Below are 12,671 nucleotides of genomic sequence, written 5' to 3'. Positions count from 1 at the left end.
CATCATCTACCTCACTCTAGGGGATCCGACAAGGTTAAGCCTCCTCTCTCGGCCCAGGATATTCTTCAACACCATTATTCCTACTCATACTTTAGATTTCAGTTTATACATCACTTCCTCCAGAAAGCTTGCCCTGACTCTACAGATTACCACAGCAACCTGTACTTCTCCCTTCACCGTGCTTATAACACTTTGTTACCCTGACTTATTTGTTGGTTCTCCTCTGCCCTGCTACACCATAAGCTCTATAAAAGTTGGGACTGGGGTACCTGGGTGGCTCAGTCAGTTAAGCATACAACTCTTGATTTCAGCTCAGGTCATGATCTCAGGGTTGTGAGAGGGAGCCCCATGTCAGACTCTGCGCTCAGCATGGTGTCTGCTTCAGATTCTCCCCCGTCCCTCTCCTTCTGTCTCTTCCCCTACACTGCTTATAGGTGAGCTCTCTCTCAAATAAATAAAATCTTAAAAAAAAAAAAAAAAAAAAGGTTGGGAGTGATAGGGAATAACCAGTCCATGTTTTTATTTTTCATTTGGGGGGTAGGGGTGTTTTAGTAACCAGAATCATGCTGTATGTATTGTTCTTCGATGTGTTTGTTGGAGATGTTCTCGGCCTAGCATACTCCTTTTATCCATTATATACACCACAGAATTAGTGTCACTATTTGGATTGCTTCATTCTGCCCACTTTTGTGCACAAACTTGAGCACAGGGGCTGGAATTTGAGGGGAAGAGCATAGGTTTGAATCCTTGTCATTCTGAGGTGAAGGTGTGTGTTTACTTGCATTGAGCAGGTGGCCGGCAGTGCATCCTAACTCGGGCAGAAGGGCAGCTGCTGGACTATGGATTTGGGACCCACAGGCTGATGCCACTGTGTGTGAAAGGAATGTGGCTGGTTTCGCTCCTGGTCATGAATTCCTTTAACTTTTGTTTTTCTGGGAAACTCTACTTCTCCTCCATTCTGAATGAAAGCCTTATTGGATACAGTATTTTTGGCTGCAGATTTTTTCCTTTTAGCATTATGAATATTTCATGCTGCTCTATTCTGGCCTGCAAAGTTTCTGCTGAAAAAAATCCACTGATAGCCTTATGGGGTTTCCCTTCTATGTAACTGCTTTCCTTTCTCTTGCTGCTTTTAAAATACTCCCTTTATCGCTACTTTTGGCCATCTTATCTACTTTGTGTTTTGGTGCAGAACTCTTTGGGTTGGTTTTGTTGGGGGCCCTCTGTGCCTTCTAGATCTGGATTGCTCTTTCCTTCCCCAGATTCAGGAAGTTTTCAGCCACTAATTCTTCAAATAAATTTTTTGCCCCCTTTTCTCTTCGCTTTATGCGATCCCTATCACGCAACTGTTATATGTGACAGTGTCACTGAGTTTCCTGGGTCTATTCTCATCTTGGATATATTTTTTCCCATCTCATTGCTCAGCTTGATTACTTTCCATTACTTCGTCCCCCACGTTGCTTATCCATTCTTTAACTTCCTCTTGTTTGCTATTTATTCCAGGTGGTCTATTTTTAATTTTATTTAGTGAGTTCATTATCTCTAATTGGTTCTTTTCTAGGTTTCTTATCTCTTTGTAGAGGGTCTCCTGGAGATCCTCCACTCCCTTCTCAATTCTATCGAGTATCTTTATGAGCAATACTTTTAAATTCACTATCAGACATATTACTTACCTCCATTCGGTTTAGATCTCTTGCTATGATTTTGTTCTGTTCTTTCATCTGGGACATATTTCTCTCTCCTTTGTTTTGTCTATTACTGTGTGTTTCTATGTGTTAAAAAAGTCAGCTATGTTTGCTGCACTTAAAAGTAGTGGCTTTATGGGGCACCTGGGTGGCTCAGTGGGTTAAAGCCTCTGCCTTCAGCTCAGGTCATGATCCCAGGGTCCTGGGATCAAGCCCCGCATTGGCTTCTCTGCTCAGTGGGGAGCCTGCTTCCTCCTCTCTCTCTCTGCCTGCCTCTGTCTACTTGTGATCTCTGTCTGTTACATAAATAAATAAAATCTTAAAAAAAAAAAAAAAAGTCAGCTATGTTTCCTGCACTTAAAAGTAGTGGCTTCATGGGGCACCTGGGTGGCTCAGTGGGTTAAAGCCTCTGCCTTCGGCTCAGGTCATGATCCCAGGGTTCTGGGATCGAGCCCGGCATCGGGCTCTATGCTCCGTGGGGAGCCTGCTTCCTCCTCTCTCTCTCTCTGCCTGCCTCTCTGCCTGCTTGTGATCTCTGTCAAGTAAATAAATAAAAATTAAAAAAAAAAAAAAAAAGTAGTGGCTTTATGAAGAGGTCCTGTAGTGCCCCACAGGGTAATGCCTTTTCATAAGAAATGGTGCTTCCAGGGTGACTCCTATATGTGTTGCTACAGGGGTGTCCTGTTGTGGCCAAGCTGTGTTTGCCTTCAGTCCAGTCTGCAGCAGCTCTCTGCCTGTTGTGGGCGAGTCTGGTACCTGTGGTGTTAGTGGGCCAGTCTGGGACTGCCTTGGGCTTGAGTTGAGTCAAACCAGGTGTTTTCCAGAGATGAAGTAGCATCAACCTGCAGGGCACTTTCCCTGTGTTGTTCTCTGACAAGCTTGTATTGATGGGTGGGGTCTACAGTCAGACCAGCTGCCTCCAAGCCCAGTGTTAGGGTCGCAGTCAGACTGGTGTGTGGTTATCTTTCCCTCTTCCTGAAGCAGGACTCACTTTGGAGTGGTGCTGGCCCTTGTCTGGGATGCTTACACACAGCCAGGCCTATGGCACTGCTTTGATGGGATCCTGCCAAGAGCTAATTAAAGGGGATGGATCCTCTTTGTTGTGGCCTCTTGTCTATATCTGGCTGCGGGGAGTCTGTTCTGCCAGTCTTCAGGTCACTTTCTGGATTACTTATGCTGATGTGGGTATTCTCTAGGTGGCCAGCCATAAGAGGTGAGGAGGATCCTCCTACTCTGCCATCTTCCCAGCAACCGCTGCCCGTATTTTTAAATATGTCTCTCTATTCCAGTCAAAACAGGCTTGTTGCTGCAGTATACACCACCCTTGGCATACTTCTGTATTTCCTAATATGCCCCTTTCCTCCATGTGCTGTCCCACGGAAATGTCCACTAATTATGTCCACAAAACTTTCCTACCTATCCCAGGTTAGTGATCTTTCCCATCTCTGAATATTTGTGGCATTTTTACCTTATACTCCACAATCTAACTTAATCATAAAATAAATACGGTAATTTTAATACTCTGGGAAAACCATTATTTCTCCCAAACCAAAATGAAAAGAACCAGTGATACAATATTATGTATTATTTTATTAAATATTTTATTAAAGAAAATAAATATTATACTATAGCAATGTCCCATATTCATTTTAAGAATTTCTCTCCTTTAAAATGGAAGAATCCCAAGCTTTAGAAAATGTTTAGACCTGAGTCTGACTTCTAACTCTGGCACTTAACAGCTACATGATACCAGCCATATGACTGAGCTCAAGTTTACTCATATGAAATAAGAGAAATCAACATACCTACTCTGCAAAATTGTGCTAGGGAAATTCTCAACAATAGCCTAGCAAACTGAATTCAACAGTATATTAAAAAAAAAGAAAACAAAACAGTATATTAAAAAGACTAGATAGCATGACCAAGTGGGAGTTACTCCTGGAATGCAAGGACACTTCAACATATAAAAATCATTCAAGATAATATATCACATTAATAAAGTGAAGGAATAAATAGACATAATGATCTCAACTGATATAGAAAAGGCCTCTGACAAAATCTGATATCCTTTCATGATAAAAACACTCAAGAAAAAGGAATAGAAGAGAATTTCCTCAACTTGATAAAGTCCATACTTTAAAAAAAATCCAGGGGTGGGGGGAGAGGGGTGCCTAGTTGGCTCAGTCATTAAGTGTCTGGCTTCAGTTCAGGTCACGATCCCAGGGTCCTGGGATCGAGCCCCACGTCGGGCTCTCTGCTCAGAGGGAAACCTGCTTCTCTCTCTGCCACTCCACCTGCTTGTGTTCCCCTCTCTTGCTGTCTCTCTGTCAAATAAATAAAATCTTTAAAAAAAAATTCAGAGTGAATATCATACTCAATAGTGAAACAATAAAAACTTTTTCCTTAAAATCAGGAAAAAGACAAGGATGCCCATTTTCACTTCTATCCAACACAATACTGAAAATTTCACTGAGCACAACTAAGCAAGAAATAAAAAGCATCCCAACTGGAAAAGTAAAATTATTTGTTGGCAATGACATAATCTTATCAGCAGAAAACCTTAACGATTCCACAAAAAAACTGTTAAAGATAATAAGCAAATTCACTAAAACTGCAGAACACAAAAATCAACAACATTAAACATCAATTTTTTTTAAAAAAACCTTACATTTCTATATGCTAGGAATGAAGAATTCAAAGAGGAAATAAGGAAAACACATCTACAACATCGAAAAGAAAAAAAAGGAAAATACATAGGTATAAATTTAACCAAGGATTTGAAGATTTATACAAGGAATACTACAAACACCACGGAAAGAAATGAAAGAAGTCCTAAATAAATGGAAAAACATCCCATGTTCATGCACTGGAAGATTTAATATTGTTAAAATAACAATGCCACCCAATGCAATCTACAGAATCAACATAATTCCTATCAAAATCCCAATGATGCTTTTTACAGAAGTAGAAAAACCCATTCTAAAATTCAAATGGGTGGCGCCTGGGTGGCTCAGTGGCTTAAGGCCTCTGCCTTCAGCTCAGGTCATGATCCCAGAGTCCTGGGATTGAGCCCCACATCGGGCTCTCTGCTCTGCGAGGAGCCTGCTTTCTCCTCTCTCTCTGCCTGCCTCTCTGCCTACTTGTGATCTCTGTCTGTCAAATAAATAAAAAATCTAAAAAAAAAAAAAAAAATTTTAAATTCAAATGGAATTTTAAAGGACCCTCAAAGAACCAAAACTATCCTGAAAATGATCTCGTGCACCTAAAACTTTTTTTTTTTTTTTGAAAGATTTTATTTGAGAGAGAGAGAGAGAGAAAGAAATCACAAGTAGGCAGAGAGGCATGCAGAAGGAGAGGGGGAAGCAGGCTCCCTGCTGAGCAGAGAGCCCAACATGGGGCTCAATCCCAGGACCCTGAGGCAATGACCTCAGGAAAAGGCAGAGGCTTAACCCACTGAGCCACCCAGGCGCCCCAGCCTAAAACTTTTTATGTCAATTATATTTCAATTTTAAAAAAAATTATAGAACTCATATTTCCTGATTTGAAAATTTACTACAAAACTACAGTATGTTACTGGGGTGCCTGGGTGGCTCAGTGAGTCAGGCATCTGCCTCGATTTCAAACTGGGTCATGATTTTAGGGTCATGAGATTGAACCCCAACACAGGCTCCATGCTCAGCAGGGAGTCTGTTTGAGATTTGTCTCTCCCTCTCCCTATGACCCTCACCTTGCAAGCTTGCATGCTCTCTGTGAAATAAAATAAATCTTTTTTTTTTTTTTTTTTTTTTTTAGATAGAGAGGCAGCAGAGAGAGAGAGGGAAGCAGGCTCCCCGCTGAGCAGAGCCCAACACGGGGCTCAATCCCAGGACCCTGGGATCACGACCCAAGCCAAAGGCAGAGGCTTAACCCACTGAGTCACCGAGGCGCCCCAAATAAAATAAATCTTTAAAAAAAATATTCATAGCAGTTTTCTGTATAAATGCCAATAACTAGAAGCAACCCCTTTGTCCATCAACAGGTGAATAGATAAACAAATTATGGCATATGCATACAATGGGCTGCTACTACTCAGCAATAAAAAGGAATACTACTGATCCACACAAGATAGATTTCTAAATAATTTTGCTGAGTGAAAAAATCCAGACACATGAGAAAACATACTGTAAGATTCAATTTGTATAAAAGTCCAAAAAATGGGACACCTGGGTGGCTCAGTCTGTTAAATGTCTGTCTTTGGCTCAGGTCATGATACCAGGGTCCTGGGATCCAGCTCCATGTTGGGCTCCCTGCTCAGTGGGGAGTCTGCTTCTCCCTCTCCCTCGGCCCCTCCCCTCCACTCATGCACTTTTGCTCTCACTCTTTCAAATAAAATCTTAAAAAACAAAACAAAACAAAACAAAAACTCTTATATCTATAATCTACTCAACATCACCCTGTCCTTCCCCAAATTTCTTCTATCTCAGAATAGAAAACCATTAATTCACCCAAATGTTGTATAAAACTTTCCTCCTGTCCCATCTTTAAGAAAACCCATTGGCTCTATCTTCAAAACATATCCAGAATTGCCCTATTTTTCACTACGTCCACTGTTACCATTCTAGTCTAAATCACTACTCACCCTTCACTAATAGAACACATCCCAACTCTTCACTTCCTCTCCCACTTGCTTGCAGTCCACTTTCTACACCCAGCCAAAGTGATAGTTTTTGAACATTATTTTGTATCATTCAAAACCTTTCAATGGTCACCATCATAGTTAAAATAAAATCCAAGGTCTTTATCAAGACCCTAAGTCACATCTCCAAATTCATCTCCTTTCCATCTCCCTCCTTCCACTCTGCTCCAGCCAACTGGTTTGTTATTTCTCTCAGGGCCTTTGCCTCTTCTGACTTCTCTGCCTGGGACTTTCTTCCCCTAGATATTCACATCATTCCCACATTCCATTCTGGTCTCTGCTCCTCAGAGACCTGCCCAGACCACTCTATCTAAAATAACTAACAACCTGCCCGTATCCTCCTCAAAGTCCCCACTCTATACCTTACTCAGTTTCGTTTTTCCTCACAGCACTTACTGGTATCTAACATATGTCTATTTATCTTTTTGTCTATAAACAAACTATTAAATAAGTCAACTCCCTGGGATGTCAATGCTTAACTCCAAGTAGGCATATAATTAATATGTGTTGAATGAACAAACACATCTATGGTACATTCAGGAACTGAGACAGCTTCAGAAAGAAAGCTTAGAACCAGATTATCCAGGTGGTTTGAATATAAAGGTAATATTCTAAGGGATTAAGGCAATGAATCTGAGGCTTGAGAAGGAAAAAAAAAAAACAATGACATTACTGGAAAACTTCAACAGGGCAACAAGATATAAAATGAACCAGAGATACAGAAGACTCAAGACACATCAATTAAAAGGTAATTATAATTATCTAAGCATGAGATGATAAATGTCTGTACTTCTCTACTAGGATGGTAATAATAGAAATGGATAGGTACTGGGGCACCTGGGTGGCTCAGTCAGTTAAGCATCTGACCAGCTCAGGTCATGATCCCAGGATGCTGAGATCGAACCCTGTGTCAGGCTCCCTGCTCAGCCAGGAGTCTGCGTCTACCTCTGCCCCTCCCCCTGCTCATGCTCGTATTCACTCACTTGCTCTCAACTAAATAAAACCTTAAAAAAAAAAAAAAGGATAGGACAGAAGTGACAGCAGGAGATAATAACTGACAAAACTTAAAAATCATTGGTGTAAAGGGTTTCAAGTTTGAGAGACTGGCAGAACAGAACAAAAAGAAGTCAAAAAGAATCAATTTGAAAAAACAGAATTTGATCTGGAACAACAGTCAAGATGCTGGAAGGTATATGCCAAAGGAATAGATTTAAAAGCCATACACACAAAGATCACAGTTAAACCTGCAAGAGTAAATCACATTTCCCAAAGTAAATGAAATTTTCTCAAACACTTTTAAGTATAGGATGCCAGCAGCAATATTAAAAAATATATGGCTTTAAGGACTAGAAGGAATTAACAATGATGAAGAATCAATAAGGTTTAGGTAATATTCACAGGTCATCCATACACTGGACCTTCACCAAAACAGCTGAGCTCAGAAACAGACTCTACCACTTAATTAACTATAGTGATAGAGGCCAATTACCTAATTTCCCTAGTTTCAGCTTCACTGTTTATAAAACAAATGACAGGTTAGTTGCTATTTTAACAAGATTTTTAACTCCTTACAAGTGGATAGTACTTTACAGTTTCTAAATTACCTTTTAATTTATCTCATTTAATGCCACCACTATCCTGTGAAATCAATCTTGTTACCTCATTCTATGAGGAAATGGACTAATAAAAATTGAGTTTCTCAGTTTGAGTGGGAGAACTAGGATGATATGTAAACCTAGGTCTTTTGCACACAGTGTAGTGGCAAAGAAGACAGGCTCCAGAGCCAGACTTCCTGGATTCAAATCCAGCTCTATTATTTGCTAGCCGTGTGACTAGAAGCAAATGATTTATGTGTTCCAGATATTACTCTCGACAAAGGGATATCTATCTTCCTTAGGTAGGAATAAAGAACCACAGAGAAATTTTGAGGTGAGAAGCATGTTAGGTGGTTTTGATTTTCTCAGTAAAGGACATAATCTACTAAGAGTATGGGGGCAGGAAAGGTTTCAACTGTGATCTGCATATGTGCTACTGAACCCCCACCCCGCACACACCAAAATAAATTATTCTGTTTCACATCTTAGGCTTCCTCACAATTTTGTTTGAGGAGCTCACCTATATTTAAGTTTTAAAGCCAATGGATTAATCTCTAAAGTCTCTTATATCTGTAAGATTATAGGATTTTAATCTTAGCCCCTGAACCCATTACTAGCTTTTTCTCCACCTTACTCTAACAGTATAAGCTCTCCGTCTTGAGTCTCACCGCAGTTTGTTAGTGCCTCTTTTGACACTATACATTCTTCAAATATCAAGAGTCCATTCTTTCATTGAGATTTAAGCTCTTCACCATTATCTTAGAAGGGCAAGCACTTCACCATTATCTTAGAATTCCTCAACCCCAAACACAGAGCAGGCAACCACTTTATAAGTACTTGTTAATTCATTTAATAATGTAAATACACTAAAATTGCAGTAGGTTTGGGGGGCACCTGGATGGCTCAGCCGGTTAAGCATCTGCCTTCAGCACAGGTCATGATCCCAGGGTCCTGGGATGCAGCTCCATTGGGCTCCCTGCTCAGTGGGGAGTCTGCTTCTCCTTCTCTCTCTTCCCCTCTCCCTACCCGTGTGCTCGCTCTCAAATAGTCTTTAAAAAAATTACAGTGAATTTTGATTTCTGGACATTTCATAGCAGTAATCATCTGATCATTTACCTCCACAGTACCAAGTAACATACACTGATGGTCTCCCTATTAAGGAACATTCCTTTAAGACATTCTTTAAGAGCTGCCTGGGTAGGCTCAGTCATTAGGCATCTGCCTTTGGCTCAGGCCATGATCCCAGCGTCCTGGGATTGAGCCCCCACAGAGCCCCTCTATGCTTTTGTTCCTTCTCGCTATCTGTTATAAATAAAAACCTAAAAAACAAACACAACAACAAAAAAACATTTTTGAAAAGGGCACAAAATGTAAAATTTTAAAAAGATCAACAAAATGGTTAATTTTTACAACATGTCCTATATACACCAAGAGCATATAAAAAGAAATACAACTTACCCTGATACAGCTGAAACAACAAAGCTTAGAGCAATGAGGACACAGGCGTGCATCCCGCAACTTCTCCATACAAATGAAGCATCGGAAAACCTCAGCAATGCTCTGAAAATAAAAGATGTAAGGTCCACCAGAGTTAGATACTGAATCAAAAGTAAAAAGCATGCTTAAAGTTATTCATTCAACATTTATATTTATTTGAGCTGATATCTGTTTCAAAAAATTTCACATCAGTACTTGGGTTAGTCAAGATCCAATGTGCCTCAGAAAATCTCCTGAAAAAGTGCTTTCTCTTTTCTAAGCTTCACAATGGTTCTATTCTAAGGAAAGGGCATGAAATGCAAACACAGTCTTATGCACAAATATTTCCAATAAGGCATAAATTATAATGGCAAGAATGTGGCTGTAGCCCAAATTTTAAAATATTAAATTATGACAGTTAAAAAAATTATGACACTTAACATAAATTTTAATAGTCTCTAGAAATACTTCTTGAATTATTTGATACAGAAAAAATGCTTATGTAAGAAAACAGTAAAAAAATAAATGCAGGGGGCACCTGGATGGCTTAGTCTGTTAAGCCTCCACCTCTGGCCCAGGTCATGATCCCAGAGTCCTGGGATCTAACCCTCCACTGGTCTCCCTGCTCAGTCGAGAGCCTGCTTCTTCTCCCTCTCCCTCTCCCCCTTGTGTGCTCGCTCTCTTTTTCTCTCTCTCAAATAAATAAAATCTTTAAAAAAAGAAAGAAAAGACAAAAGAAAAAAAGTTGGACTCTATGAGTGAAAAATATAAACTTTGTCTGGCAATTTCCCTAAGGGGGGGGTGAGTTGCCTTTAAAATTTAAAAAAAAATATATATATATATATTTTTTTTTTTTAGAAAGGATACATATCCTAATGGTAGTATACTTTGACCAGGAGAGAAACTAATTCAGAACACAGAAATCTGGCTTTCTCCCCTGATGCTCCAACCAATTAGCATCTTATTTGAGCCTGAGATTCTGCCCCTATTGAGAATGTTAGTGGTAGCCCCAGGAAGGCTTTGGAAAGAATAAAGTAAATAGAAGAAACTATGTTATTTGCAAGCCCCAGGTGAAACCATTTAGGAAGTAACTGACAAAATAACAGAATGAAATGTAGGTTATTGTATATTTCAAGTTTATTTTTTACCATAGTCACATTTATTTTTACTCTATCCCAAGAGAATTAAACTCTCCTAAACCAAGAAAACGCTACAAAACCTTTATAATACTTTCGCATGAGGAATTAAGGAGAAAATTATTCACGAATCTAATCATGACTCTGCAGAACAAGAAAGAACCTGTGAGATGCAGACGCTGGCGGGGGAAGGACAATAAGACCACTGGGTGAACTACTTTCAAGTGAAGTGCCCAGTAATAGAGTTGCCGCTCATTAAGAAGCGAAGATTCAGTATTAAGAAGGCTCGAAATTTGACAATTATTTTAAAAATTACGTCCAGTAAGCAATCTTCTGTTATGTTCCTGGCCTTTACGTAAATATCCCAACCATTTGAAATCACAACTCAAAAGCGTGAGATATAAAAGAATACGCTGTTCTGGAAAACCACAAAAAGGATAATAACAGTAAAGCTTCATTCAATTTAGGAAGGGCAGAAGTCTGCAAAATGTACCGGTGGGAGGGAATGAATGATTCCATTTGGAGGGAGTTTTGGATCCCCGCAAGAACTCGCAAGAACTGGTAGCAAGTGCACGGCATTTCTAATGAATTTGCACTTTTGCTCTGCCCAGGCTGCAGTTTGCAAAAACCCTCTGGGAATGAGCACCTGCGCGAAGACATCCAGATAAACGCCAGGATAAGCACCACCTCAGAAACGGTCAGAACACAAGGCACCTGGAGGGCTGCAGACCTAACACCACGTCCTTCGCACTGGGCCAGCCTTCACCACAGCAGCAGCGTCAGGGTGGGGGTGCCCTACTAGAGAGAGGACTGGGGCAGGGCGCCCCAAATAAAGAACGCTCAGCGGGTGGCGGGGGAAAACTAACCACCACCCTTCTCAACCCGCCTCACCTCCACGCTCTGTTCATCCATTGCCTCCGGCTCTCTGCGGGGCCCTCGGCGACCCGCGGAGTCCGTGGTCTGACCTGCTGGGCGCCGGCCCGAGGTCGCCCCGTCAAATAGCCGACGAGAACAGCCCGGCGTCCACGTCAGGGGGCTCCGACGACCGTCCCACCTGCGCACCCCATCGCGTCGGGTTCGGCGCCAGCTACCCCCACTTCGCCATATTTATGCGCGCACCCGCCCTAGGGCGCAGTGGGAGAGGCGAGCGGTAGCCACAGCTCCTTCCCCACCGCTAAGCCGCCCGCCAGCAACCGCGAGGCAGCCTCGCACCACGTGACGCGGGCGCGCGCGTAAGGAACTGCTGCTAGAGCCCAGCGGCGCTGGTCTCCGGCGAAGAAGGTGGTGCAGGGAATTCGCAAACACCAACCGTAACCAGGGCAGCGGAAGGCGCGGCGGCGAGGGAAGGCGCGCTACGCATGCGCGCCGGACGCTGCGTTAGGGGAGCGGAGCTAAGAGAGGCGGGCGACTAGTTCCCGCGGTGCGGGGGCGCACACGAGATTTGGCTGCTAGCCGCGGTAGGGATGCGTGCCTTTGGCCTGTGAGGCGCAGGCGGCAGGGAGCTTGCGGCTTCTACGTGCGTCGCCTCTCCACGCCCCACTTCTCGAGAAGGGCGGCGCACACAGGTCTCAAATTTAGCGCGCCAAAGACTGGAGCCACCTGGAGTGGTGGTGGGAAGCGGACTCCTTAGCCACACCCCTAGGTATTCAGACTCCGTGATTCTAGGGTGCTGTTCCACGAAATCAGCGTCTTCAACAGCCACTCTCGCTGATTTGGCCAGGTGGATTGTGGTCCGCACCTTTTAAGAAACCATGGTGGTTAGGATTCGAGGTTAGTGGTGAGAAATAAAAGACCTAAATTAGGATAGTAAAAGTGAAGATAAAGTGGCGGTTGGATACTATGAACATTTCAGAAAGATTTTGTTGACTAAGAAGATAAAGGGGTGCAAACTTTTTGATTCCAAGTAACAAAACAGTGCCCATTGACAAAATTAAATCAGGAAGTACACAGGACATGATCAATTTGAGTATTCGGGTAGACATTTTTGTTGGAAATTTGGATCTAGATCTAATGAAAGAAGTTATATCTGGGAATCATCCACAAAGAGTCAATAAATGAAACTTGGGAAGCTAACGAATATTATAGAGAAGTACGCAGAGAACAG

The 12,671-nt window shown here is 42.0% G+C and overlaps 1 protein-coding gene across 4 annotated transcripts in view; it reads right to left on the bottom strand.

Annotated features, from left to right (window-relative positions):
• Positions 1–12,671, bottom strand: part of TRIM37 (tripartite motif containing 37) — a 180,723-nt gene that overhangs the window by 129,681 nt on the left and 38,371 nt on the right. For 2 of the 4 annotated variants that reach the window (XM_045985143.1, XM_045985145.1), the window contains exons 1-2: positions 11,459–11,895; positions 9,414–9,515 (exon numbers count right to left, since the gene is read on the bottom strand). In XM_045985143.1, the coding sequence (XP_045841099.1) occupies positions 9,414–9,515; positions 11,459–11,479 (123 nt within the window). In that variant the 5' untranslated portion in view covers positions 11,480–11,895. Of the gene's footprint in view, positions 1–9,413; positions 9,516–11,458; positions 11,896–12,671 lie in introns of those variants that run through there. The other 2 variants (XM_045985147.1, XM_045985146.1) reach the window with 2 other exon arrangements.

This window comes from Meles meles, chromosome 18, assembly GCF_922984935.1.
Source record: "Meles meles chromosome 18, mMelMel3.1 paternal haplotype, whole genome shotgun sequence".
In the NCBI taxonomy this organism is placed as follows: domain Eukaryota; kingdom Metazoa; phylum Chordata; class Mammalia; order Carnivora; family Mustelidae; genus Meles; species Meles meles.
Note: the sequence above shows the minus strand (reverse complement) of the source record. Positions and strands in the feature narration are given on the sequence as shown.